This window comes from Rhinolophus hipposideros (assembly GCF_964194185.1).
Source record: "Rhinolophus hipposideros genome assembly, chromosome: 1".
Lineage (NCBI taxonomy): Eukaryota > Metazoa > Chordata > Mammalia > Chiroptera > Rhinolophidae > Rhinolophus > Rhinolophus hipposideros.
Genome location: NC_138047.1, coordinates 9768601 through 9795126, shown reverse-complemented (window position 1 = coordinate 9795126; position 26526 = coordinate 9768601). Strand labels below are relative to the sequence as shown.

General features: G+C 46.9%; 1 protein-coding gene and 1 long non-coding RNA gene across 4 annotated transcripts in view; both read left to right on the top strand.

Moving 5' to 3' along the window:
• Nucleotides 1-1366: 1366 nt before the first annotated feature.
• LOC308497378 lies at nt 1367-7530 on the top strand. The gene is made up of 3 exons (XR_013993318.1): nt 1367-2194; nt 2528-2692; nt 5672-7530. It is a non-coding gene; the product is annotated as an uncharacterized lncRNA (long non-coding RNA).
• Nucleotides 7531-14305: 6775 nt separating this feature from the next.
• PFKFB3 (6-phosphofructo-2-kinase/fructose-2,6-biphosphatase 3) overlaps nt 14306-26526 on the top strand; it is a 70140-nt gene continuing 57919 nt past the window's right edge. For all 3 annotated transcript variants that reach the window (XM_081050656.1, XM_081050646.1, XM_081050655.1), the window contains exon 1: nt 14306-14470. In XM_081050656.1, coding sequence (XP_080906782.1) covers nt 14455-14470 — 16 coding nt within the window. In that variant the 5' untranslated portion in view covers nt 14306-14454. The remainder of the gene's footprint in view (nt 14471-26526) is intronic.

Sequence of the window (26526 nt, the reverse complement as noted above, 5' to 3'; positions counted from 1 at the left end):
GTTGATGGGGACAGGCTGAAAAGTATTCACAGAAATTACATATTTTCAAAAAACAAAAAAGGAAATTACATATGTTCATACCAGTTAGCCACTAAAGAAGTATTTAGTAAATGCTTACCATTTTGTTAGGCACTATGTTAAAGTAAAAATATATCTCTAGGGGTTGGGCCCAAATCATGTTGAAAATATAGGCACAAATAGGTTTTAAACTATGCAAACGATAATGCTAGTAAACAAGTGCAGGCATAATTGGCCTGGTAAACAACACACGGCTTAGAGAAAAGAGGTTCTTTTTTCTTTTTCTAGCTCTTAGAGCCATATTAAAATGGGTAATTCTGGAGCATGAACCCTTTACTGAAGTCACTGAACACTTATCCATACCCAAACTTCAGGTGTTTCACCGGCTCACACAGCTTTCCTTGAAAAGCAAGTAGACTCCTGCCCAGCCAGAGGCGGATGAAACGTTCAGTTCTAAGTCCTCATCAGCCAACCAGAGACGGGCCACTGAAACTCCTCAGTCAGATGGCAAAGCCATAAGGTTGGACTTACCTACAAGAGAGCAAGTCAACTGTGAACTTCAGACTTATCTTGGGAGTCTGAAACAGTTCATTTTAGTAAAATCCTTAAACAAGACTGGTCCTTGTCTAAAACATTTGCTTTGAGTAAGTTTTGAGGCCTGTCATATGAAGCACCTCAAATATACCAGAGAGAATGCTTCTCCCAACTAAGGTCCAGTCATTCTGAACAGGGCTAAATGGCCCTCAGACCCTCTCCTCGCTACAAGAGCGCTGTGGTGACAAGCCATCCCCTGTCCCGACTATAGGAAACACATGTTCTGCTGCCCAGCACCTACCTTAGGCATCTGTCCAATGAGATGAAAGTAGACATTTCTGGGGTCTTTCCTGGTGAAAGAAGGATGAGCTGGTGCTACTCCTTTGTCCCAGTACAACCTTGAACGATGGGGACGTGTTGCCTGGTGATGGCAGCAGGGGTCAGACTGAGCAAGAAGCCTCCTTGCTACGGTGTGGTTGGTGGGACAGAACACCAGACGCATGGCACCAGCCCTGGACTGCTGACACCAGAAAAGAAGCCCTTGCTTGTTTAAGTCACAGAAGATGGGGGTTTCTATTGCTTATGGACAGAAGCATCCCTAACTGGTAACACAATTTGGTAATTGAAAATGAGTGGCTCCCAGGGTGACTTTTGTAATTGAATACAGAGCATATTGCTTATTTGATTGCATTTGCGCGAGTGTCTACTGAGCATTTCCTATGCCCTCGCAAAACCAGTGACACGAAGAGGGACAAGACACAATTGGAGTCCAAGCCACATGGAAAAATGAATCCATATTCCACAGCAAAGGTAGCTGCTGCCTCATTTAACAAACAATTAGTGGCATCTACATGAACCAGTCTCAGAGCTGAAGACGACAAAGAGGAGTGCCATAGCTCTAAGCTTTTTGGAACACAGTCTTCCAAACTTCCATCCGTCATCCATCCAGTAAATGTTCGTGGACCTGCTGTGACCAGGCAGACGCAGAGCTCCAGTGTTGAGGGAAACGCCAGTAAACAGGCTGACGTACAACATCACTTCACTTTCGAATAGTGTTAGGTTGCTGCACAGGTAATTGCGGATACTGCCGTTTTTACCCTTTTAAACCACAGTTACTTTTGCACCAACCTAATATCGTAGGTGCCAGAAGTTTGATTCAGGGAGGAATAAAATGAGGGGTGGGGGACCTGGCCTGCGGCACTGCAGTGGGTCTGCCAGCATGATTGGTGGGGCTCTCTCCCTGGGGGGTGGGCGGGCCAGGCACTCAAGTGCAACTTAGGCTACCAGCCTCTCTCTTCCTTGTTTTGTGTCTGGCCACGCAATTTCCATGGCCAGTGACCTTCTGTCTAAAGTCCTCTTTCCTTTAGGGTGTTTGCTGTGTATGAAATGTCCGTCCATCTGCTCTGTGCTCTTATTCCCTCTCCTTTGCTCCCCGATCTGCCTTTCCCTAATTCAGGCCTGGCACAGCCCTTTCAAGGCCTTTTGGTCACTTCAGAGTCGCAAGGTCAGTGAGAAGGGAAGGGGCTTGCCCAACATCGGCAAGTTAGTCGGCGCCCAGGTCTCCTGATTCCTGGCCCGTGTGATGAAACACACTAGTTCTGCATTGAGGAAGCCCAGGGGACGAACTGCTCTTCTGAACCAGGTTTGACCTGCACAGCCCATCCCTTCCTTCCTTTGGAAACTACTCTCCCCAGCTCGGAACTCGTGCTTCCAGTGGGAACTGCCTGACATCTTAGGACCTCAGTGATGGTGCTATTCCCGCAGCAGCTAGTTGTCTAACCCTGTGGTTTGCATGCTCTGCCTTTCCTCCTGAGTAAGCTCAGTATACTTCAGAAAACTGCCCCTTTGCCGTAGTTCCATTGAGTTAGCTATCTGTCCTTCAGAACCAAGGGTTCTGATTACCTCCAAGGTGCCAGTGAAGCACCCTTGCCCCAAGGAACTGATTTTGACTTGCTTTCTCTTTAACTGTCCACAGGCCTGTCCTCTCCAGTCATCAGCTGTCCTTCCATCTGTGCAGCCCTGTGCCCGAGGAAACTGCACGGTGGCCTGGCCAAAGCCCCGGACACAGCCACTGGGTGCCTCCAGAACATGACACCACTTAGAGATGAATTGCCTGGCTAATTCGTGAAGCCACCTTCAAGTGAGCAGCAGACACTTTGTAATCGCTTAAAAGCTCCTGTCAGACCCTATTGAGAAATTCCCCAGTGGCAGATCTATAATTTAGCGTGTTTTTTTTTTTAGCTTTCAACATTTTATTTCAAAAACAATACAACCCACAATTCAGAAGGTCTGGAAAATCATTATTTCGTGTTTTTTGCCATCCTAATTGCTTTCTGGTCTATAAGTAACTTCCCCCCGACTTGCTGACAATGACATAATTGTTGCTTTATTGAGTAAGTTTCTTTTAACCCTGAGAAAGTTCCTATGTAAGCAGCAGAATGTGAAGCAAATTCAACTCAGACTGTTGAGGCATTGGGGTTAAGTTTAGGCGATCTGTATCTATTTGGTATTTTAAGAACTTGCAATTTTAGGAGAATGTGGCAAATTTGAGTATCTAATAGACCTTGTGATTCCAGTTTTAAAAATGTCATTGAGTAATTGATGTAGACTTGTGATTTAAGCTAAGAGGTGCAATACAATTTTATTAAGATTGTAAGTGGTATGGGAACATTTTAGAGAACTTAAGATTCACCATTTTTAGTTGGTTAAGAACTTGGGAAGGCTTGTGAGCAAACTAAAGTAGTGAAAAACGTTAATTTAATAAATGAAGTTTAAAATTGTTAACGGTACTTTAAAAACTAAATTTCTGAAAACCCTAAAGACTCCACCAAAAAGCTGTTAGAAACAATCATCGAATACAGTAAAGTTGCTGGCTACAAAATCAACGTACAAAAGTCCATTGCATTCCTATATACTAACAATGAAATCTCAGAAAAAGAAATACAAAAAACAATCCCCTTTGCAATTGCAGCAAAAAGAACAAAATACCTAGGAATAAACCTAACCAAGGATGTGAAGGATTTATATGCTGAAAACTATAAGACATTTTTGAAAGAAATTGAAGAAGACACAAAGAAATGGAAAGACATTCCATGCTCATGGATTGGAAGAATCAACATAGTTAAAATGGCCATATTACCCAAAGCAATATACAGATTTAATGCAATCCCCATCAAAATCCCAATGGCATTTTTTAAAGAAATAGAACAAAAAATCATCAGATTTGTATGGAACTGCAAAAGACCCCGAATAGCCAAAGCAATCTTAAGAAAAAAGAACAATGCTGGAGGTATCGCACTGCCTGACTTTAGCTTGTACTACAGGGCTACAATAATGAAAACAGCATGGTATTGGCAGAAAAACAGACACATAGACCAATGGAATAGAATGAGAACCCAGAAATAAAACCACATAAATACAGACAGATAATTTTTGACAAAGAAGCTAAAAACATACAATGGAGGAAAGACAGCCTCTTCAATAAATGGTGCTGGGAGAATTGGATAGCCACGTGCAAAAGAATGAAACTGGACTGTTATCTGTCACCATGTACCAAAATTAATTCAAAATGGATCAAAGACTTAAGCATAAGACCTGACACAATAAACTGCATAGAAGAAAACATAGGTACTAAACTTATGGACCTTGGGTTCAAAGAGCATTTTATCAATTTGACTCCAAAGGCAATGGAAGTAAAAGCTAAAATAAACAAATGGGACTATATGAAACTTAAAAGTTTCTGCACAGCAAAAGAAACCATCGACAAAATAAAGAGGCAACCGACTGAATGGGAGAAAATTTTTGCAAACAGTTCCTCCAATAAGGGTCTAATATCCAAAATATACAAGGAACTCATGAAACTCAACAATGGAAAAACAAACAACCCAATTGAAAAATGGGCAGAGAACCTGAAGAGACATTTCTCCAAAGAGGACATACAAATGGCAAATAGACATATGAAAAAATGCTCAACATCACTAATCATCAGAGAAATGCAAATAGAAACCACAATGAGATATCACCTCACCCCAGTCAGAATGGCTATCATCAACAAGACAAATAATAACAAGTGTTGGAGAGGCTGTGGAGAAAAAGGAACCCTCATACACTGTTGGTGGGAATGCAAACTGGTGCAGCTGTCATGGAAGGCAGTGTGGAGGTTCCTCAAAAAATTACAAATAGAATTACCATATGACCCAGCAATCGCTCTCCTGGGTATCTACCCAAAAAATTTGATAGCATTTCTCTATAGAGACACGTGTACTCCAATGTTCATTGCAGCTTTGTTTACAGTGGCCAAGACATGGAAACAACCAAAATGTCCTTTGATAGATGAATGGATAAAGAAGTTGTGGTATATATACACAATGGAATACTATTCGGCGTTAAGGAAAGATGATATAGGAACATTTGTGACAACCTGGATGGATCTTGAGAGTATAATGCTAAGCGAAATAAGTCAGACAGAAAAAGCAGAGAACCCTATGATTTCACTGATATGTGGTATAGAAACCAAAAACAACAAAAGAATAAGACATACAAATGAGAAACAAAAACTCATAGACACAGACAATAGTTTAGTCGTTACCAGAAGGTAAGGGGGGTGGGGGGTGGGAGATGAGGATAAGGGGGATCAAATATATGGTGATGGAAGGAGAACTGACTCTGGGTGGTGAACACACAATGGGATTTATAGATGATGTAATACAGAATTGTACACCTGAAATCTATGTAATTTCACTAACAATTGTCACCCCAATACATAAATTAAAAAAAACAAAAAAAAGAAAACTAAATTTCTGAATGGGACCTGTTCTCAAGGTTTTCCTTAACAGTGACTGTTTAATTTTACTACATTCTATAAAATAAAAGTTATGTCAATTAATGCTGTTTAAGTTCAACTTAAAAGTTTAAGGAAAACCTAAAATTTTGAATTTTAGTAAAGTGAGTATTAATGGAAAGTAGAAACAATTCTAAGCAGTCTTCTGTATCTATAAAAGCCATCCTCAGTTACAGTAAAAAATACATGTTTGTCTTTTAGGAATTCAATATTTCTTTTTTGTAAGAGTCAGTTCCACCTTCCATTCTGCCAACAACTAATATTCCCTGCATTTTACAGGTAGGGAAACAGAGGCAGAGGAAGGAAGCAGTGGCCAGACTGGACGCACCAGCAGACAACTAGTCAGCACTGGGCTTGGTCACATGGCCTCACCTCGCCCCCACCGGCCTGGCTCGTCCACCTAACGTGTCCTTATTATGGGTGGAGTGAAACCCCACAATGGAGAACGAGCCTTTCTCTTCAGGAGTGATTGTGTGCCTCAGCTGAAATCTCTGAGACTCCTTGTTTTCCTCTTCAGCATCATATTCTAGGACCATAATGGACGTGGAAAGCTACCAGTTGGCCTGAGACGCTTAGTCTGGTTTCTGGGAAAGAGGCAGCCTCGCTCCTTAGCCGTAAATAGGTTATTAAGACTAAAGACACTGGGATTGAAAGGACCTCAGCCCCAGCTCAGCTAACCCTCTGAGGACTGTGACGTCCCCCTCGTATGACAATGACAGGAGGAGAGAACACAGCTCCCTGGAGACGGACAGTGTGACACAGAACGGTGGCATTGATCAAGAAGCCTGGATCTGGGTCTCGGCTCTGCCTTTGGCCGAGCAACCAGGGCAAGGCACTTCCCCTGGCTGAGGCCAGCTTTGTTGTCAGTGAAAGGAGGTGAGTGCTCACCTCTGCTTCAGTCAGAAACGTGCCAGGGTGCTATGAAAAAATAGATGAAAGCTCTCGGTAACACAAAAAAATTGGCCTGGTTATACATTGATGGGAGTAGGCTTCAGAAGAGCAAGCTGGCTGCGTTCTGAGTCACTTAGGGCTCTGATATTTCCCATGGCCCCATCCTCAAGGCAACACCAGCTGTGGACTCAGTGGGCTTCAGAGGCCCGAGTTAAACCCTGTGAACAGCTCTCAAAGGCCTCCCGATGACTTTGGAGTCTCACTTCAGCTACTCTTTCCTTCTGAAGAAAGGAGTAACTGTCCCCGACTGGCAGGGAGCTGGTCCAGCTCAGCTGGTCCACACATTCCCAAGTGCCCTGGATGGAACTGCATGTCACGTGCAAAGTCGGAAGGACAGTGGAACGTTAAATACAATGGTACTCTCCTTCCATCAGGGATATTAATTCATCAAAGATTTGAAAAGAGACTAAATCCTGATTTCTGAAACTTCAACAGGATGGAAGAGAGGATAATTAATTACATTCCAACACAGTCGAGGCTGTACACAGAAGTAGAGTTTAAACAGGATTATTAGGGAAAGGTGGCCCTCTCTGAGGATCATCCCTTAGCTGAGCCAAGTCATACTGACTTGGGGGGGCATTTGACAGCTCACATCCTCATTACAGGTAGCCCATTTCCCGCCCCCCATCCATAAGCCTGTTGCCAGTTCATAACCATGTGTTTAAGAAATTACTCTCTGTGGTAAGCAGGATTCTTATATGGCCCCACAATTCCGAGGCCTGATGTACACACATTCATTCAAACACTAATCTAGGTACTGCCATGAAGGGGATTTGCAGATATAATTAAGGTCCCTCATCAGATGCTTGGGTCACTTAAGGCAGACAGTTTTCTCCAGCTGGTTCCAAAAGAAGTCAGAGTTCAAAGCGTGAGAAGGACTCAGCCGGCCCTGGCTGTCTTGAAGATGGAAGGGTTGTGTGGCCAAGAGTGCAGGCGGCCTCGGGAGGCTGAGAGTAGTCCCAGCTGACAGTCAGCAAGGAAATGGGTACCTTATTCCTCCGATCACAGAAACTGAATTCTGCAAACGAGAATGACCTTGAAAGTGGGCTTTTCTCCAGAGTCTCCTGATGGGAACTCAGCCCCAGCAACACCTCGATTTCAGCCTTGTGAGAAAAGAACCCAGTCGCACTGTGTGACTTCTGACTCCCGGAATTGCGAACTAATAAATGGGCAGTATTTTAAGCCACTAAATTTGTAACGCTCATCATTACGCTGCCTGGAAATTAGTAACAGTAATTAGTAGTAGCTGATTCACAGCCAGATCAATTTAGGAGTTCTCTCACTTAGTGACTTCTCCAGCATCTACAATTACTTTTTAATTTTTTTAAATCTTTTCATTTTGAATTCATTTCAGACTTACAAAAATGTTCTAATGAGCACAAAGGATTCTCATAGGCCCTTCACGCCAACTTCCCAAATGTTAAATAACCACAACACAATTATCAAAATCTAGAAATTAATATTGGTACGATACTATTCAAATGTTACCAGCTGTCCTACGAATGAGTGTCCCTTTTGTGGTTCAGGATGCGGGCCAGTATCACACGTTCCATTTAGTCATTATGTCTCTTTAGCCTCCTTCAGTCTGGAGCATGTCCTCAGTCTTTGTTTGTCTTGCCTGATTTTGACATTTTTGAAAAAGTACTTGCTGGTTATTTTGCAGAATGTCCCCTATTTTCGATGTCTGCTGTTTCCTCATGACAAAATTCAAGTGAGGCGTTTGGGGCAAGAACACTACAGATGTGACATGTCCTTCTCAGTGCATTGTATCAAGAAGCACGTGATGCTGATGGGTCCGTTACTGGTGACATTGCCTTTGATCACTTGGGTAAGGCTTCCAGGATTTTACACTGTAAAGTTACCATTTTCCCCTTTGTAATTGATAATTGTCTTGTGGGAGATGGTTTGAAGCTGCTAATATCCTGTTTCTCATATTTTTGCTTACTAATTTTAGCATCCACTGGGGTTGTGCAAAACAGTTGTTAATTGCTGTGGTGTCTGACTTTTCTAGTTCTGTGATTCCTTCTACACTTATTAGCTAGAATTCTAATGCTTTCTATAAATTCAAGAATTTGTGAGGAACAACTTTCCTTCCTCCCCTGTTTATGCATTTATCTGTTTATTTATGTCAGTATGGCTCATGGGTTCTTACTTTATTCTGTGGGTCACAATTTGTTACTTCCATGATTGTCCCAGAGGAACCCTTTCCAGTTGAGCCCTGTGTCTTTTGGACATGCTCCCATCATTTGTTGGCACTTCAGCAAAATAGTTACTTATTTTCTGGCTTCACAAGGTGTCCTGAGCTCATCTTATACTTTACTGCTCCCACCCGGCAAGGTTTCCTGGTTACTTTAATCGAAGAATGGTATCTAGAAACCAAGATCTGTTAGACGTGTCCATAGAACTACTCTTAGTGTGTGTAACTTCCTTTGATACTGTGGCTCATTAAGCCTTTCACAGCCACACACTTGTACACACACACACACACACACACACACACATTTTGGTAAAAGACACAATCAAGGAGCTGGATTTCTCTTGCCCCACTCGGCCACACTGAACCTCAGCCCCAGCGTCTCCTTGGTCCAGCCCCCATCCTGTGCCCTCCTCCCAAGTGCTCCCACCGCTTCTCCTCTTTTGGGACCCTTCCCAGTCACTACCAGGGAACCCTGAAAGTAGCCTCTCCCTGCTTCCAGCTCTAATATTAATACTATTCAGGGCAGCTGCCTTTGATTGAGCACTTGTGCTCCAGGCAAACATGATTTCATCAGCTCCTACAGAAATCCATGAAGAATGCATTATCCCCATTTTATAGACAAAATACTGAGGCTGGAGGGGGTATGTCCCTCAGCACAGGAAGCGACAAAGCAGTGGTTCTCATCCAGTCCCTTCTCACAACCCCTGTTCCCTGCCTCTCCTAAGGCTGGCTGTTGGTCTGTCCTTGGGCAAAGCCCAGGGAGCTGGGAAGCTTAAACCACCAGGATCAAACCACTGCGAGGGGCATAGAGTGGGGGAATGCCAGACAGGGGAGCCAGGGCAGCGGGACAGCCCTGAACTCTCCACACCAGGGAGTCTGGCAGAGGTCCGGTGGGGCTGTCAAGTAATGGGCCCCCTGGGTCCTGCCCCCAGGTACTCCTCCTTCCTTCCTTCTTTCTTCATACATGCTCTTTCCTACCTGTTCCCTGACCCCCATCAAAAGGTTCTCAGCCCCTTTCTTTGGCAGGAGTCCCTTCAATGGAGACAAAGCCTTACATTCTATCATCAGAGAGGAAAGGCTGGAAAATGCAAATATCTAAATATTAATAGCTGGCTAAAGAAAGGCTGTGGTAAGAACCTGTTTCTGAGGATAAAGAATGTCCAATCTCTTCTTTTTGAGTGTTACCCTCCCTTTGGAGAAAGCATGAAAGCCTTCAGCGTATGAACCAGAAAAGAAATCTGGGGAGGGGGCCGTTTTCTGCCTGCAGTAGGAAAACCTGGGCACTCCTGCCCCAAGAGCCTGGGCAGGGAGGCACTCAGCCAGGCTGGATGCAGGGGAGAAGCGTGGCTTCTGACCTGGATAAAAGCTCCCGAGTCTGATCTAGTTCCTCCCTTGCCATCCTCACAGCTGAGGTCTACTTACTTCTGGTTCTCCAAGCCTGCAACTGGGTGAACTGGCAACATCTGTATCACCTGGGAACCTAGCTAGAAATGCAAATTCTCAGGCCTCACCCTGGCTAGACACGGACGGAGGCCCAGCCAGCCATCTGCTTAAGCAGCCCTCCAGCTTGCGCTCCTGCCCACAAGTTTGAGCACCTCTGTCCTCAGGACCTCAGATGACCAGATCAGGCTATTGCCAGTGACCATGCTAAAACTGGGGCCTGGCTAGGCAGCCCTTGGAGTTTCCTGGAGAATCTAGTCATTAGGCTGGATTTAAAAACAACACTGATATGCTAAGAGCTCTGCAGGACAGGAGCAGTGTTACTTGTCCATTAGACGAAACAGAAATGTCAGCAGACACAACTGAAAGTGTGGTGAATAATGATGAAATGACACTCCTGTGCCTCATCCTGTATTGTTGGTAGGGCTTGGGAGGATATTCTCAATTCAAAGTTGCTTCATGTGGAGGTCAGACAATGAAGTTCATGAACTCATCCTAGAAAAAATGCTACGTACCTCATTGCTGAATATCACTACGGTCACCTTCGAAGTACTCCCCTTGGGGGGCTATGCCTAGTCCATCCTTCAAAGCAATTTTGGAACTCTTTTTCTGGAATGGCCATCAGAGCTGTCGTTGTATTAACCTTGATGTCCTGAAAATGTCTTCCTTTTAATATTTCCTTTGTCTTTGGGTAAAGAAAAAAAGTCACTGGGGGCCAGTAGGGAGTGTATTCCAATATAGTCATTTATTTACTGGTTAAAAACTCCCTCACAGACAGTGCCGTGTGAGCTGGTGCATTGTCGTGATGCAAGAGCCATGAATTGTGGGCGAAAAGTTCAGGTCATCTAACTTTTTCATGCAGCCTTTTCAGCACTTTCAAGTAGTCAACTTGGTTAACTGTCCAGTTGGTACAAATTCATAATGAATAATCCCTCTGATATCAAAAAAGTTTAGCAACATCATTTTGACTCTTGCTTTGGACTGACGGAACTGTTTTTGGTCATGGAGAATTGTCTGACTTCCATTGTGCAGTTTGACGCTTTCTTTCAGGGTCGTATTGGTACACCCATGTTTCATCACCAGTGATAACATGGACCAAAACATCATCTCGCCTCTCTAAAAGTTCTTGGCAAACTTCGACTCTTCTTTGCTTTTGTTCATTGGTGAGCTCCTTCGGGACCATTTTTACACACACCTTTCTCATGCCAAGATTTTCAGTTAAGATTTTCCTAACTGTTTCTCTATGGATGTTAATGTGGTCTGCTATGCTTCTCACAGTCAGCTGATGATTTTGACGCACAATTTGATGAATTTGTGCAATGTTTTCATCGTTACTGGCAGCCCCGACCTCTCTTCATCAGTGATGCGTTCTCTTTCCTCAGAAAAACGTTTAGTCCACTGGCGTTTGGACTAACATATCCTTGATTTCATTTCCACTCTTGCCAAGTTTAATAAGAAATTTAATGTTTGTTCGTTGCTCTAATTCAAGCTCAGACATTATTGCAACGGCACACAAAAACACGCAACAACAATAATGAATGCCACTAAGCAAGACACCACCAAATGTCGACACAAACACAGCTGTGAGACACTCATATACCAAGGTTATGAAATCTTACCGAGCTATTTGTACAGGGCTGCCAATATAAGCACACAGTGGCAAGTTCGCGAACTTAATTGTCAGACCTTATTTTTCCTCCTCATCTGAAAGCCAGGGGGTTATGTCCCACTACTCCAGCCCACTGCCCCAACTGGTACTGGCTGCCATGAATCAGTGCTTAAGCAAATCCACTGGTCCCTGCCACTCTTATCTCTTGGGTGCACCTGCCTGGGCTGTCCCCTCCCTTCTGGAAGGAGCAAGCAGACACTCAGGTTTTAAACATTGACACTGATTCTTGTCAGCTGGTTCTGATGGGTAGTGAAAGCACAGACGTTCCCAGGATTATCCAACAACAGTCTGAGAGGGCTGCTCACAAGACAGCCGTGAGTCCCCTGTTCTTGTTTTACCCAGGATTGACTCAAAGTGGAGTGAGCAGGCCACATGTGTCTGAAATGTTTCTCCTTACAAGACTTGATACCATATGTGTGGGGTTTTTCCGCACCAACAACCAGTTCTCTGACACCAACCGGTATCCCACAATTCAATTCAATTCTGACACTAACCACCTGGAGCTAACCTCGACCCCCACAGCTAAAGAGCTCAGTCCTAGAAGACTACTCCCACTTCACATGTCAGTTGCAAGTACTGGGTGCCCAGGGAACCCACTCTTCTGTCCAACTTGGCTCCAAAGTCAGGGGTTCCCAACATTTCCTTCCTTTCAGGTTCAGTAATTTGCTGGAACAGCTCACAGAACTCAAAAGTGCTTTACGTGCTATTATCAGTTTATTATAGAAGAGACAACTCAGGAACAGTCAAGTGGAAGAGATGCAGAAGGCAAGGTAGAGGTGCCCAGAGCTTCCAGGCCCTCTGAACTCGCCACCCTCCCAGCACCTTCATGAGTTCAACAACCAGAAGCTCTCCTAACTGTCATTTAGGAGTTTTCATGAGGTCTCATTACACAGGCACGATTGATTTAATCATTGACCATTAGTGATTGACTGAACTCAATCTCCAGAACTTTTCTTTCCCTGGAGACTGGGAGAGGGGGGGCAGCCTGAAAGTTCCAACACCCTGTCTTTGTGCTTTGGTCTTTCTGGCCACCATCCCCATCCTGAAGCCATCTAGACAGTCATCTCATTAGCATGCAAAAACTCCCTTATCACTCCAGAGAATCTAAGGGTTTTAGGACCCTTGTGCCAGGAACCTGGGACAAAAACCACATGTATTTTTTTTTAACTGTGTCACAATCAGCCAGGTGAGTCCACAGAGCAGTAAAGGTGCCTACTAGAAGGAAGAAAGGCCCATCCACCCCAAAGGACATGTCCTCTGGCTTCACTACATTCGCAGCTTGGAAAGTGAGATGTGCAGCCTTGAGCACTTTCTGTGGTCTTAGATAAATAAAATCTGTCCACTTCCATGGCAATTAGATCCGTGAATAAAGTGCATGTCCACCTGGCGTTGTGGTTATGGCAGGGGAAAGGGCAGAGGGCGGGACCATCTCTCCTATGACCTGGAACTCCCCCAAGTCCCTTACTTCCTGCTCCTCTCACACAGTCTGACACCCACACTCACAGGGTCCTGGCACAGTATCTGAAGCCTCATTACTTACCATTGTGGTCTCCAGCCAGGCTAATGCAACAGAATCTTTCCCGAAGGCTCTACCGGGGCTGTGTTCCCAAGCTAAATGACGTGCGGTCTGACCCAACAATTACTTCCTCCTCCCAGGCATCTTCTCCCTGTCAAAGTGGGGAAGGAGTTTGAACTATTACCCATAAAAGCTAGCAGGCTGATTCTGATTAAGAAATAATTTGAAAAAAATAACTCATTGGCTCCAACATTTCAGCTCACCTGGATGGCTTTTTTCTGTACACTGCAAGTGAGCCAATTGCTCTTTGTGTGGGTGCTTTAAACATTAGATCAGAAGATTGTTCCCAACATACTTCTTTAAATTGCAATATAAAACAGCACTTTTCACAAAGATTAAGCCTTACCTGACTGGAAAGGTGACCTATCTTTGAGACATTTGAGCCCACCAAATAATAAAACATTTTCTCAGGTGCTTGTCTTGACAGAGGCAAAATAAGCAGGAATGTGAAGGATTCCCCATCATTTCTCTGAGTTACAGTTCCTTGTCATTATTATTATTATTATTATTATTATTATTGACACGTATTGACCTGTGTGTGAGATACTGCTCAAGGTTCCAGGGAAACAGCAGTGAACAAAACAGAAAAATAGAAAGTTTCTCATAGGTGGAGTGCTGGGGAGAAAAAGAAAGCTGGGCAGGAGCAGAGGGAGTAGGAAGGATTTTGGATGAGAGTGGCCAGGATTGCTTTCAGAGCTGTACTTTTAGGGGGCGACTCCCTCCAGACCTGATACAATTTCAATTCAAGCCAAGCAGCCATTTGATGAGTCCCCTGTGCCCAACCTGTGCGCCTGAGGACATAACGATAAAAATGGGATAACGTTCCTTAAATCATTCCAGGATGATGTCCCCGAAAAGCTCGAAGGAGTTGACCGGGGGGTTGGTTTTCTTCCCGCCCGGGAGGAGCACGCTTGGCGGAGGGTCAGTGGTGTGCGGAGGGGCGGGTCTCCGCTCCGGGCGGGGGCGGGGAGGCTGCGGGCGCGGGGGCGGGGCGGGGAGCGCAGGGGTTAAGCGGTTTCCGCGAGGGCCCGCCCCGCCGCCGCGCTTCCCGCCTCGCCTGCTTCCTCCCTCCCTGGGTGACGCGCCCGGGTTTTGCCCAAATTTGTCCCTTTCCTCCTCCCTGGCCCTGCGCCTGGCGCCCTCCGGCGCCCCCGAGTCGCGAGGCTGGCCCTTGGACATCTTCCGGCCTCAGTGTCCCGGCCCGGCTCTGCAGGGAGCGCCCCTCCGCGATGCCCTTCAGGAAAGGTAGGCGGGGTCCCCGCCCGGAACGAGCTGCTGCGGGGCCCCGAGACCTGCGGCCGCCAGGTGCGGAGCCCGCGCAGTGCTGCGACTGGCGCCGCGGGGTCCCCTCGGGGCCAGCCCGGCCCCTCTGCGCCCCGAACTACCCCGCCCCGGTTCCGGGTTCCCCTCGGGCCCTGCATCTCCCCTCGGGCCACGCGCCGGCTGACACCTGGGGCGGGAGCGGATGCGCAGCGCGCGGGGAGCCAGTCGCGGCAGGTTGACCCCCCGGTCGCGCTGCATTCAAATTCCGAGGTGCAGGTGGAATAGCGTTGCCCCGGCGGACGGGCCATCTGGGGTTCTGCGCTGGCGGGAGCTTTGCAGCTCGGAGCCCCGCTGCGCACCCCGGTGGCAGGCCGAGTCTGGGCGGGGGCTGCAGGGCTCGGGGCACGCTGCTGCGGAAGGCACATCGGCGCGCGAGTCCGGTCCCTGCCCTTTCCCACCTTCGATCCTCGGGAAGTCATTTAGCCACCTGGAGACTCAGTTTGTTCATTGGCAAAATGGGCGCCAGAACAGGGCTGGCTGTGTGGGGACTGGTGAGACAATGCACAGGAAAGCAAACAGGTAGGGAGGGGCCCCCTACCCCACCCCCTGCAAGGCCCTCCTCCGCACACCTGGCACCCTGCATGGAGCGCCCCACCTAGCACACCTGCAGGCGCTCCCTCGGTGACATGCCTCCTCGCATTTAGGCATTTCACTGGCGCTTTCTCCTGTGCACGGCGTGCTGGGTGTGCAAGGCCTGCCAGAAAGTCCCAGATGCTCCTCTGGCCCCCTGCCTGGAAAGGGGTTGCTGCTGTATTTGGCTCCATTTGTTGGATATTGTGCTGGAGGCCCTGGGGCTCCCAAGGCCCTGCAGAACTGGCCGAGGACCCTAGGGTGCCCTCAGGAGAGAGTGAGTATAGGACAGGGAGGGAGACTCAAGTTTACTTTCCAATGAGAGCTACCAGACTCCTCTGCTTTTCCTGTTGGTGTTGAGAGAGGCTTGGGCTCTGGTGACCCATTGTCACCCAAGACCCAAGGCTTCCGCACCCCCACCTGGGTACAACTGACTCTGAGAACTAACGGGTAGCCCTGACTCTAGGGGACCTGGGGCCGTGCTATTTGCTTTCTCCCGGCTCCCTCCATCCCACCTTTCTTGCCCTCTCTTCACTTCTCTCCTAATTCTGATTGATTGTCAGGTTAATGCTACCGGGGGTTAATGCTTGCCTATGACGCCCTGTGGGACTTTGTCCCTTGCCCTGTGGGACTTTGTCCCTTACGCAGAGGTTGCTAAGATGCCATTAGAGCTCCTGGCTGTGAAGGGGGTGGTGGCACTCCTTGTCCCATTGGGAATGGCGAGAAGGAAGGAGACAGCAAGGAACAGGGAACAATGAGTTCTGTTCGGTGTTCAGTCAGGCAGCTAATGACGTTTAGTCCCACGGTCACTGTCCTCAATGTCTCCTCTATTCCATATATAACATGGCCACCTTGTCTCTGGAGGTTCTCAGAGCCCCACCTGACCTCATTTAGCTGCAGTATGAATGGTGATTTCTGTGCTAAGTTGGTCACTTCCCCTGTCGACTGTGTCCTTGTGGTCTCTGGTGGCAAACTCCTCAAAGGAAAGCCATCTGTTTACTTGTCACAGTATTCAGGGGAGCCTGATGCAGCCAGGGTTAAACAAGCGGGTAGCTAAAAGATCTTTCCACATGAAGATTTCACTTTATGACAGCATATTTTAGTGCAATTATTACCTTGCACAGGACAAAACATGTGCACACTGCCAACCGTGTGAAGCTATGTTGTTTGTTTTTTTAATCTGAAGAGAACTTGGCTTCGTGACGATGACTCTGGAGGGCTGGGAGTCTAAGGCAAAAGTTCCTCACTTCACTGAGTTGTGATCTCCTATTTAGAACTAAGCACGAGTGGAGATTACAGGGAGACAGGGTTTGTTTAATGTCATGATGAGATGTCATCTGGAGGTGAAAAGTCTGCCTGTGAGAGGAAGGGGTGTGCAACAGTACCCCATTCCTTCAACTGCCAGATCCTGGAGACTTCAGTGTATATAGGCTTTTCGATTTTTTGTTTTTGAATTACGAACCATCTTAATATATGAACTATTCAAAAAAGTAATTAAAAACTAGGAAATGAAAAGACTTTGCTATCTCCTCCCCCAAAAAAGAGAAGCCAGATGGAGGACTCCTAGCTAACCTTCTAGAAGGTTAATTGACTGCTAATTGCCTTCCCATGCTGTGTTTCTGTGTCTTGACAAGTGAGACTTCGGGAGCAGCTCAGTCAGGGGCCTGGGAGAAACACTTGGCACACTCATTTTCGGCAAATTGGGAAGAGTTTAATAAAGGGATTATCACAAAGGTTTGGGCAGGATCTAGGAAACCCCAAGAGATAGTGCAGAGCCCTGGGCATTACTACCCCAGGCTTCAAAAGGTGAGGGGCCAAGTTCATTCTGTAGATTGAGTGGCTGGCTATGCCCCAGGCACACACGAGATGCTGAGCTAATAAGGTAGACTTGGCAATTCCCACCTCATAGTTAGACCTTGCTGTCTCCCCATCATGGTCCACAGGGCTATGATAATGTCACAGCATGAATGGAATGAATGATGGTGGCTGAGACTGGCTGGGGCAGCAGCTGGCAGTGACCTTCCCAGCTGGCAGGCGGGATTGAAATGTGAGACTGCGTTCACGCTCACGTCTCTTCTTGGCCTGTTTCAGGGTGAAGGTGGCTGCAGTGGGGGAACAGAGCTGGGTCCTGGGCCGAGGTGCCGGAAGAAGTAGGTTTTGAGCTTGGTTTGAGTAAGGAGCAGGACATGTCCTTGCCTGAAACAAAGAAAATTTGTGAGAACAGAAAGGGGCAGGAAAAACTAGACCCTGGGAGGAAGGTTACGAACAGAGTGATTAAAGCTGGAAACCAGCTATAAAGGAAGGCTGAGTAGTTCACCTGTAAGAGAGGAGAGCTTTAAAAATTGGGTAGATGGGTGGTTTTTCAGGTAATGTGGCTGTGGTTCTGCTCAGGAACTAGGGTCTTGACTAAATTCTTAATGTCCCTTTGGCGTGGAGAAGCCTATACAAATGTCTTCAGACAACCGTGTCCCAAGAATTCTTGCACATCCCCACCTTCAGAAGGGACAGTGGACGAGTGGGTGGAGGTTCTAAGAGTAAAGAACAATAAGATTCCAAAGTAACACTTCCTGAACTCCTTCCAAGTCCTAGGTGCTGTGCTTAGTGCCTTACGTGTGTTCATTTATCCCCACCACTACCTCCTGAGGGGCCTGCTGTTATTATTTCTGTAAAAATAAAGGAAGTGAGGCTTAGGGAGGTTGTGTCACTTGCCTGAGTTCCCTCATTAAGTTGTGTGCTAACCAGCGGGAACTTTTACATCTGTATTCTGCCTTTCCAGCACAGGGAACGATAGGGTATGATATGACATGATGTATGATGCGATCTGTGCTATGATATGACATACGACGTATGTCAGGCAGAAACCATGTAGGCTGATGTTTCTCATCAGGAACCAGGGACTTCTTTCCATTAGAACCAAGAGACAGACTTAGATGCCTGCCTTGCGCCAGTCTTTGAGAGACGAAGGCAGATGGACACAGATAGGCCTGCACAAGAAAACAGGTGGCCTTCTGTGTCTATTGAGGTGGCCCCAGGGCACTGCTGTCAGGTGCTGAGCACATAACCCCTGTCAGGTGTCGTGGAGATGATAGGCCAGCCAGATGTCAGGCCACAGCTGCACGGTGAGCTGATCAGTGCCCTGCTGGACGCTAGGTACCAGGGCTGCCCACGGAATATCGGGAAAAACAAGTCACGCCATCTCAGGGGAAGCAAGGGCTTTGGAATTCCTGTGGGTCAGCTGCTTGTGACAAAACTCACTGGCAGATAGATCAGCATTTTGGGACCCCAAATCGAGGACCTCTCCTTCCTTTCTCTCCCCAGTGCGAGTGCAAAGAGCCCATCCTGAAAGGACACTCTCCAGGAGGAGCTGGGCTGGTGCTTGGTTCTTTGCTTCCTTTCCTGAGCTCCTATGCCATGTTGGCACCGCCCTCCTCTCTGGGTATCTGCATCCACGGGCCTACCAACTTATTGGATGAGAATGGGGCTCCCAGGCCATTGCAGAGCTCTGTCCCTGATGGGAAGGGAGCTGAGAGACACTGGCTTTGGGAAGCACCAGCGCACCAGGCTGAGCCAGCTCAGCTTCCAGTCAGGGGCCTTCCATCTCCAGGTTGCCCCTTTGTGGTTTACCTAGTGAGTTGTCAGCTGACAATGTCTTTGCAGGCCTTTTATCACTGAGCTGAACCCTTCCTACGTGTTCCCATGCTCTGCTATGGTCAGGCGTGTCCCTCAGCGTCCAGTAGTGGCCAGCCTGGGCCATCCTGTGTTCTTGCACCTGTTGATTCCCTCCTACCTCCTCTCCTGGGACCCGGCTGCACCTTCCCGCGTGTCTACCATCCTTCTCACTCCATTTACACGTGCATTCACATGGGCCCGCATCCGCACGTGTGCTTGCTTCTGCTTATTCCTTAGGCCCTTCTCAAGTTCAAGTCTCCGCTGCCATCCTTTCCATCTACTTTATGCAGATGGGGCTTTGCAGGTACATCCTGTCCCATAACCAGAGTTTTGAACTCGTCCTTAAAATGCTTCCTGGACATTCATTTATCTGCTCTTTGGGGGAGGGTCTATGTCTATACTTCTATAGGGCCCGGTGGTAGCGAGTGCTCCACAAATTCTCATGCTTGGTTCACTTGTCAAAAACTCCAATTTCCTCTGGAATGGGTAGTGGCAGAGCCAAATCAAGACATCAGAAAACTCTAATCGCTGAAAGATTATGGTCTTCTCCCCACGTATAAATTTAAAATAAAGACAGTACCAAGCCATGAATGTAAGCAAGGTGGACACATTTTTAATTTTTTACTACGGTCACCATTTTGGTACTTCTTGGGAAATACCACGTTCTAAACAACAACAATAACAATAGCAACAGGTGCTGTGAGCATAAGTGTAGTCTGCAGGTTGGTTAATTCAGACCTGGGGGTGGGGGGTGTCTCATGCAGGTAGCAGGCAGGCTTTCTACTTGCAGAGAGCTACAGATACCAGTTGCTTGTAAGTGCTCAGGAATTACAGATCTTTGCTGTTCAACCATCCATCCTTGTCCTCTGTCCTCTGCAGTGAATTATGCGTCTCTCCTTTAGCTTCAGGCTGCCTGGACTTCCCTGAGGGCAGGGAGGGGGTCTGGAGCTCTGCCCCACACAGAGCCTTTCTCTTTCTTCCTTATCTACAGCCGATCCCCAGGAGGTATGGAAACAGCACCATGGGCTGTAAAGAAGGCCTGTCTTCCCCTGTCATTCCCAACTGTTGTATTTATGGTGAAAGCTGGATAAAATGAACAAGGTGGGGAAGAAGTTACAAAAGGGCAGTGGGGCAGGGAAAGGAGGAGAAGGGGCCTCAGGAGTGCCCCCAGCCCTCACCCCTGTGTGCTGTTCTGTAGGAGTTGTGGTCTCGGGTCTTGTCTAGCATCCGCCAGCCCCCAATACAGTGGATCCCAGGTGATTTCTCGGGAGACCACTCGTTCTGCAGGAATGCGGCCGTGTTTACAGATCAGTTAGTCTCTAAGCATTTATTAATCCTTTGTTGGGACAGTGCTGAGAGCAGCCCTGGCAGGTACCCACAGGCAGTAGAAGTGGTGACAGGAAAGCTGGATGAAGCATCTGAGGAGTGACAGGACATACCCCTCTGTAGGAATGGAATGTGTGGAAAACATTGGCCTGGGAGCTGGGAGACCAGGTAGTAACGAGTCCACCTGTGTCAGTACCTGGCTGGGTGATCTCACGTAAGTGACTTAAGAGCACTTGGCCTCAGTTCATCCATCTGTAAAAGAAGGGGGTGAACTAAGAGTCCCTCCAACTCTCAGAGAGCGATGCTTTCTGGTCGCTTGGATGCTTGTCGCGACACACGGTGTCTCCCCAGCTTCTAGGCTAAGCTGGCTGCAGGAGGCAGAAGTACCCCTCTGTGCCTCGTCCTGGGCACCCTGGCCTGCTGTCTCTCCCAGCATCTCCAGGTGAAAGGCTACGTTTTCAGGCAAGTGGCAAATGAAGAAGTCATGGCCCTGCCTTCTCTGGTCTCTGCTCCCACAGCTGACTTCAGACTGAAACGTGTGCCAAAAGGAAGTCAGCGTGGGGCTGCACCGTCCGAGGACGGGCGCGTTGCCTTTCTGTCCAGTGAAGCCAGTCTGGAACTCTGTCTCTGAGGTCAGGCTGTCATAATCACGTGTCTGCGGTTCCTTCAGGTCGCTCCAGGGCTAAGAACTCTGCTCGTCTCTCCAGAGCCTACGGTAATCACACTCTTTCCTGAGGATCCTCCCGTGCAGAAGCTCAGGAAAGAGTGATTGTGCTGTGCACTTTCACAGCAGGCCGGGGGAAGAGATTTAATTAATTTATTTCACTAATTGGAAGCCCTAGTGTTTTGCATAATATGTTCAATTGTAAGCCATTTGGAAAATGCAAAAACCATAAAGAACCCAAAAATTGCTCACCATTTCACAACCTGCGGAAGAATAGTTCCGTATTTCCTCCTGGTGACTAGGCCAGTGGAGGGGACAACCGTCAGAGGGGACTCAGGGAGGAGTGGCCCCTCTTCGTGACAACACCTACAGCTCCTGGCTGCATCTTGTATCTAGGGACTCAGGGGCGCCTCACCCCGGATATGGCCGAAGCTCTGGTCAGGGGCCAGCCTGGGGATGTCTGAAGAGCAAATGGGTTTGTGGCTGTCCTGCCTTGTCCACAAGCAGCCCCTCCAGCTGTTGCTCCGGAAGGCATCTTATATGACAGTTCAACAAGCGCACTTCCCCTGACTGGTGTCACCTGCCAGAGGAAAACCAAGCAGGCATCCCCAAGGTGTGGCCCCTTGCCCTGGCTTTCCTCCCTTCATGTGCAGGGTGCCGAGCTGCACTGGTGCTTTTGAGGAAACAACTGGGTTCTTTCTTAGGCCTGAATTGCTTTGGTATTTTGCCTGTCTGCTTGACAGACTGAACCCCAGCGATTAGATTCAGGAAACCCTCCCTGAGGCAGCTGAACTCATCCAGGAAGCTTGGCGACATGGGCCAGTCCAGTCACAGGAAGAGTAAGGTTTCATCATTCAGTTGGGTGGTGAGCTTACAGAGGTGTCCCCGAGGAAGTGTGGGCTTCAAAGTAGGAAGAGAGAACGAGAAAGAGCCTGGCCAAGAGAAAGATGCATTTTGATGGAGAAGGACTCTAGGGAAAGTCGGGCCTGTAGCACTGCAGCCACGTGACTGTTGGGGTGGCCAGAGGCTGGCCCTGCACAAAGGGTACAGAAGAACTCCAAGAACAAAAGAACAAAACCAGACCCCTGTGGCTCTTATTCCTCGCCACACATTTGGGTTAACTGGGGAGCGTTTAAAAAAGGCTGATGTACCAGAAATTCAGGTTTAATAGTGCTGGGTTAAGGACTGGACAGAAAATTTCATGAAAAAGTACTTATCCTTAGAATATACAGTATCCTCTGATATTTTCTAATCTATTCTATTTCATTAAAAAATAATTCTGATCTGGTTCCAATAAATTGATTTCCAGGACACTAATGGGGGAGTAAACCCATAACCCTGAAAATACTATTGTAGTGCTGCAGCTTGTACTGCAGAGTCTGGGAAGCTGTTAACTGCATTTCTCAGATTCCCTGGCAGCTAGGGTTCCGGGTGTGATTTAGGGTCTCCAGCAAGATGTGGCTGATTCGGGCTTCTGCTGGCAGGCACTGCTATAGAGGTGGCCAGCCTCTCTGTGGGGCTTCCTGAGCCAGGCAGACATGGGAGGAAGCAGTGAATCTGAATGAAAGATGGAGGCCCCATAACAACCAGCCATCTGCAAGTACCACATTTCTCTGGGGACATTCACAAAATAAACATTATGGGAACACAAAGAAAGGGAGGGTTATAGACTTAGTAGGTGAGGAAATTTGGTAGAAAAGGCAAGAAACACGACTGGAAGCCAGCCGGCCGCAACTGTCTGCTGTTACCTGCCCGGGCCTGTATTGTTACTTCGGTTGCTTCCACAAGCCCTTCAATCACACAGTGGTTCGTTGCCCAGTGGAGCAGGTGTGGGTGAGGTGCTGAGGATGCACTCTGGAACGAAACAGACAGAAACGCCTGCCTTCGTGGGGCTTCCATTCTAATGGGGGCAGATGGGCAGTAAACAGTGTGCCTGATGGGTACAGTGCTGTCGAGAAAAATCAGACAGGAAAGAGGAGGCAGCATGGGGGTGGGGAGACTGTGACATAGGATGGTCGCTGAGAGACGAAGCACAGAAGGGAGTGGAGTGGGTTGTGTGACCTTAGGCAGTGGAGGTGCAGCGGCTGTGACCTCTGCTGGAGGAGCCTGGCGGCCAGGGAGAGTGGAGCGGAGTGAGTGTGGGGCACGTTTCCGAAAGGCTGGAGAGGGTCATGGAGATCAAAGCTCGTAAGGCCTTGCCTCTTGCTCAGAGTGGAGGGGAAGTCCTCAAGGAGTTTAGTGGGCACGTGGTCTGAGTTAACTGTACTAGAACCCACGCACACAGCATGTGGCTGCCCTCCTGGAGTGCTTCTCCGGTGACAAGGCTGAGGCAGGGGGACCAGATCTATGGGGGAGCTGCGATTCTTGCTCAGGTCAGGATGGTGGAGGGCCGGTGGGTGTACCTGGCTGGATTCTGAGGAGATTTGGGAGCGAGGGACAGCAGGACTCTGGGCTGGATGTGGGGGACGAGGAAGAGCGAGTGGTGGATGAGTCCTAACTGCCTTCTAGCTGACGTGGGTAGCACCTACTGGGTTTTCAGAGCGGTGCCACCAGCACAGGGGAGGTTGCCAACAGTTCAGCTCTGCAACAGCGCTGAATAACTAACCACAGAGTAGCAGCAGACGTCCCTGCAGTTGTTTCTGTCCATGGTTCAGAAGGAGTGGGACTCAGCAAGCAGCCATCTAGAAAGATGCGTAATGCTCTGGGCCAACTGCCTGACGGACGCTTCTTTTAAGAAGAAACTGGCTTTCAGAATCAGGGCTGATGATTATTGCCACACCTAAGGGATTCGTCAAGTTTTGATGAGGTTCACATACAGACACTGAGCACGGGTATTTTCCAAGCCGGTAGGGAAGCATTTAGTAGGTCTGCCACGCTGCTGATGTTTCCCTGTCAGTAGTACCCAGGGGCCAGTTACATTTCTGTCTGTTCCGCAGTTTCCTTAAACTGTGAGGGGCTCCATTGTGGGGGAAGGGGAAAACCTCAGTCCAGGAAGGCTGAACAAATTCAGCCCAGCTACGCGCTGACCAAGTTTGCCTCCAAACAGGGCGACCAACTCGACCTGGTTTGCCTGGGATTTCCCCGTCTTAGCATGAGAAGTCACGAGACCCAGCGCCTTCTCAGTCCCAGGCAAACCAGGCTGGTTTTCACCCTGTCTCCCTCCAGCCAAGCCCCGTGCCTGGGGCTTGATTACAGCTAGATGGCCTCATATTGGGGAAATTTAAAACCTCATTAATGTTTGAACAACAAAAAGAGCCCAACTTCATTTTATGGCCCTGGGCTATAGACTCATAAAACCGTGGAAGCTATGTTTCAAAGCAATTCTGTCCACTGACATATTAGAAAATCAAAACAAGAATTCTTTTATCATCAACTTACTGACTCATAATAACAGTACCATGTTTCCCCGAAAATAAGAGTGGGTCTTATATTAATTTTTGCTCCAAAAGATGCATTGATGTCATCCTGAAAAATCACGCTAGGGCTTATTTTCTGGTTAGGTCTTATTTTCGGAGAAACATGGTAGAGGAGCCTGAATCTGCAGCCTGCCTGGTTTCCGTGTGACAAAACTCGAATGTCATCCCTTTACAATAAAAATGAGTCAGTATCCACTTTACTATCAGTCATGTTTGCTGTCATTACATCATTTCCCAGATATAAATGGAGAACGAAAAAATGGAATCCACTTTAAGCTGAAATCATGTTCTGTGCAGACCCTGGATTTTAGAAAGCTTTTCATTTAAAGCCATTTGAGTGAAGCAAAAGGTCATGTTGTCACTACTGCTTTATAGGAAATTGATTTCTTAACCTTATAAAAATGAAACATTCATTTTTGGAATGCATAGCAGTAATATACAGCATGACAGTAAAATCATAATCCATTCTACAGAAGAACCAACTGTATGGAGCAAGGAGACAGTCCTTTTTCCTCTGCGGCTAAGTTCTTTTCCCTGTTAGAAATAATTAGATCTCTGACTGGTTAAAACCTTTCAAAAATCAGGCAGTGTGTAAAGATAAGGAAGGAATTTAACCTCTTCAGTGACCAGGAAAAATGCAGATGGAAACCACAATGCGAACAATTCTACCCGTTTGGTTGGCAGAAATGAAGACGTCTGACAGCATTAAGTGTTGGCAAGAATGTGGATCAGAAGCTGATACATTATGTTGGGCATGTAAATTGGTACCAGCGCCTTGGAAACAGTAAAGTTGAAATTCACATACTCTGTCACCAGGTGTGTCATTCTGAGGTGTGTCACTGGGAGAAACTCATGAGCCGCACTCTGATAGGACACTTTTAAACAATCAAATGCACACGGACAGAAGAGTGAATTAATTCTTGGTATGGTCAATAATGGGACATTATATGGCGATTTGAATGAACTATACTCTGATAGACAGCTACATTCAATATTATTGATGACTTAAAAAAAATCCCAGACATTAGCACAGTAAAATACTTTTTATAAAATTAAAACACCTGAGACTAAACAATATGCTTTTGAAAGGAATACATATATAATGAAATGATATTTCTTTTATAAAGATTCAGACTTGCCCCTTTCATTTCGTATGTATTTTATTTGTGTGTCTAAATAAACATATGAACTTTGACTTAGGTATGTCTGATGACTCAGAATTACAGTTTTCTGGTCCTCTGGGCGTTAACTGTATGTTAGGAAAGAAAGTGTGTGAAGGCTACAGTGACTGTTGCCTGGGGAAGTTTTCCATTTCTGTCTCTTTTCACTTTCAAAAATATCAAGCCTTCAGAAAAGTTGCAAAAATGTCATAGTGGACAATCTATCTAACCTAGATTCACCAATTGTTGCATTTTTATCAGGTTATCTTCTCAGCTGATTTTGTTGATGTTGAATCATTTGAGAATTACCCTTAAATACATCATCCTTAAATACATCCCAAAATACAGCCTGTTCCTCTCTAGAACAAGAACATTCTCTTAAAATGATCACAATACAATCTCATCTTTGTTGAAAATTTAACATGGATACAAGACTGTTATCTAGTTACCACTCCATAATCGAATTCCTCCTATTGTCTCAATAAAGTCTTTTTTTTTTAGATTTTTTTTTCTTTTTAAATCTAGAATCCAATCAAGTGTCACACATTCGGTGTTATATCTGTTTAGTCTCTTTTTATCTAGAAGAGTTTACCAGCTTTATTTAGTCTTAATCTTACTTTAATGATGTTAATATTTTTGAAGGTCCAGGCCACTTTCTTTTTTTCCCCTCAAAGCCTCTCAATTTGGAATTGCTTATTAGATTCAAGGCAAACATTTTTGGCAGGAAACTTACGTAGATGATGTGTGTCCTTCTCACTGCCATTACCTGTCAACTGTCGCGTCCAGAGCAACACGGGCAGTGAGGGTGAGAGAAGGGTTAAGTTTTAAGAAAGAAACATACAGAGACTTAATGTAGTTAATCTCAAAAGGCCAGGGGTCTCACAGTTCTGAAAGACTGGAGCCCAGATTTGAGCCGACTGGAGGTTTTTATTGATAAGTATACGAGGGAGTAGCAGTGTTTTGGGCACGGTCTGTGAGACTCACTTATCACGTTATAGAAACAACCCAAACCAATTATGTTGATCTTCAAACAGCCGAAGCAGAAAGTCCTTGAGGTGAGGCATGCAACTCTTTTAAAGGACATATATCACATGTTGAAATTGTTTCACAGAGCTGAGCAGAGAGAGCTTAATCTTATCACTCTCAAGACTTTTCTCCCAATTAGGTGAGAGG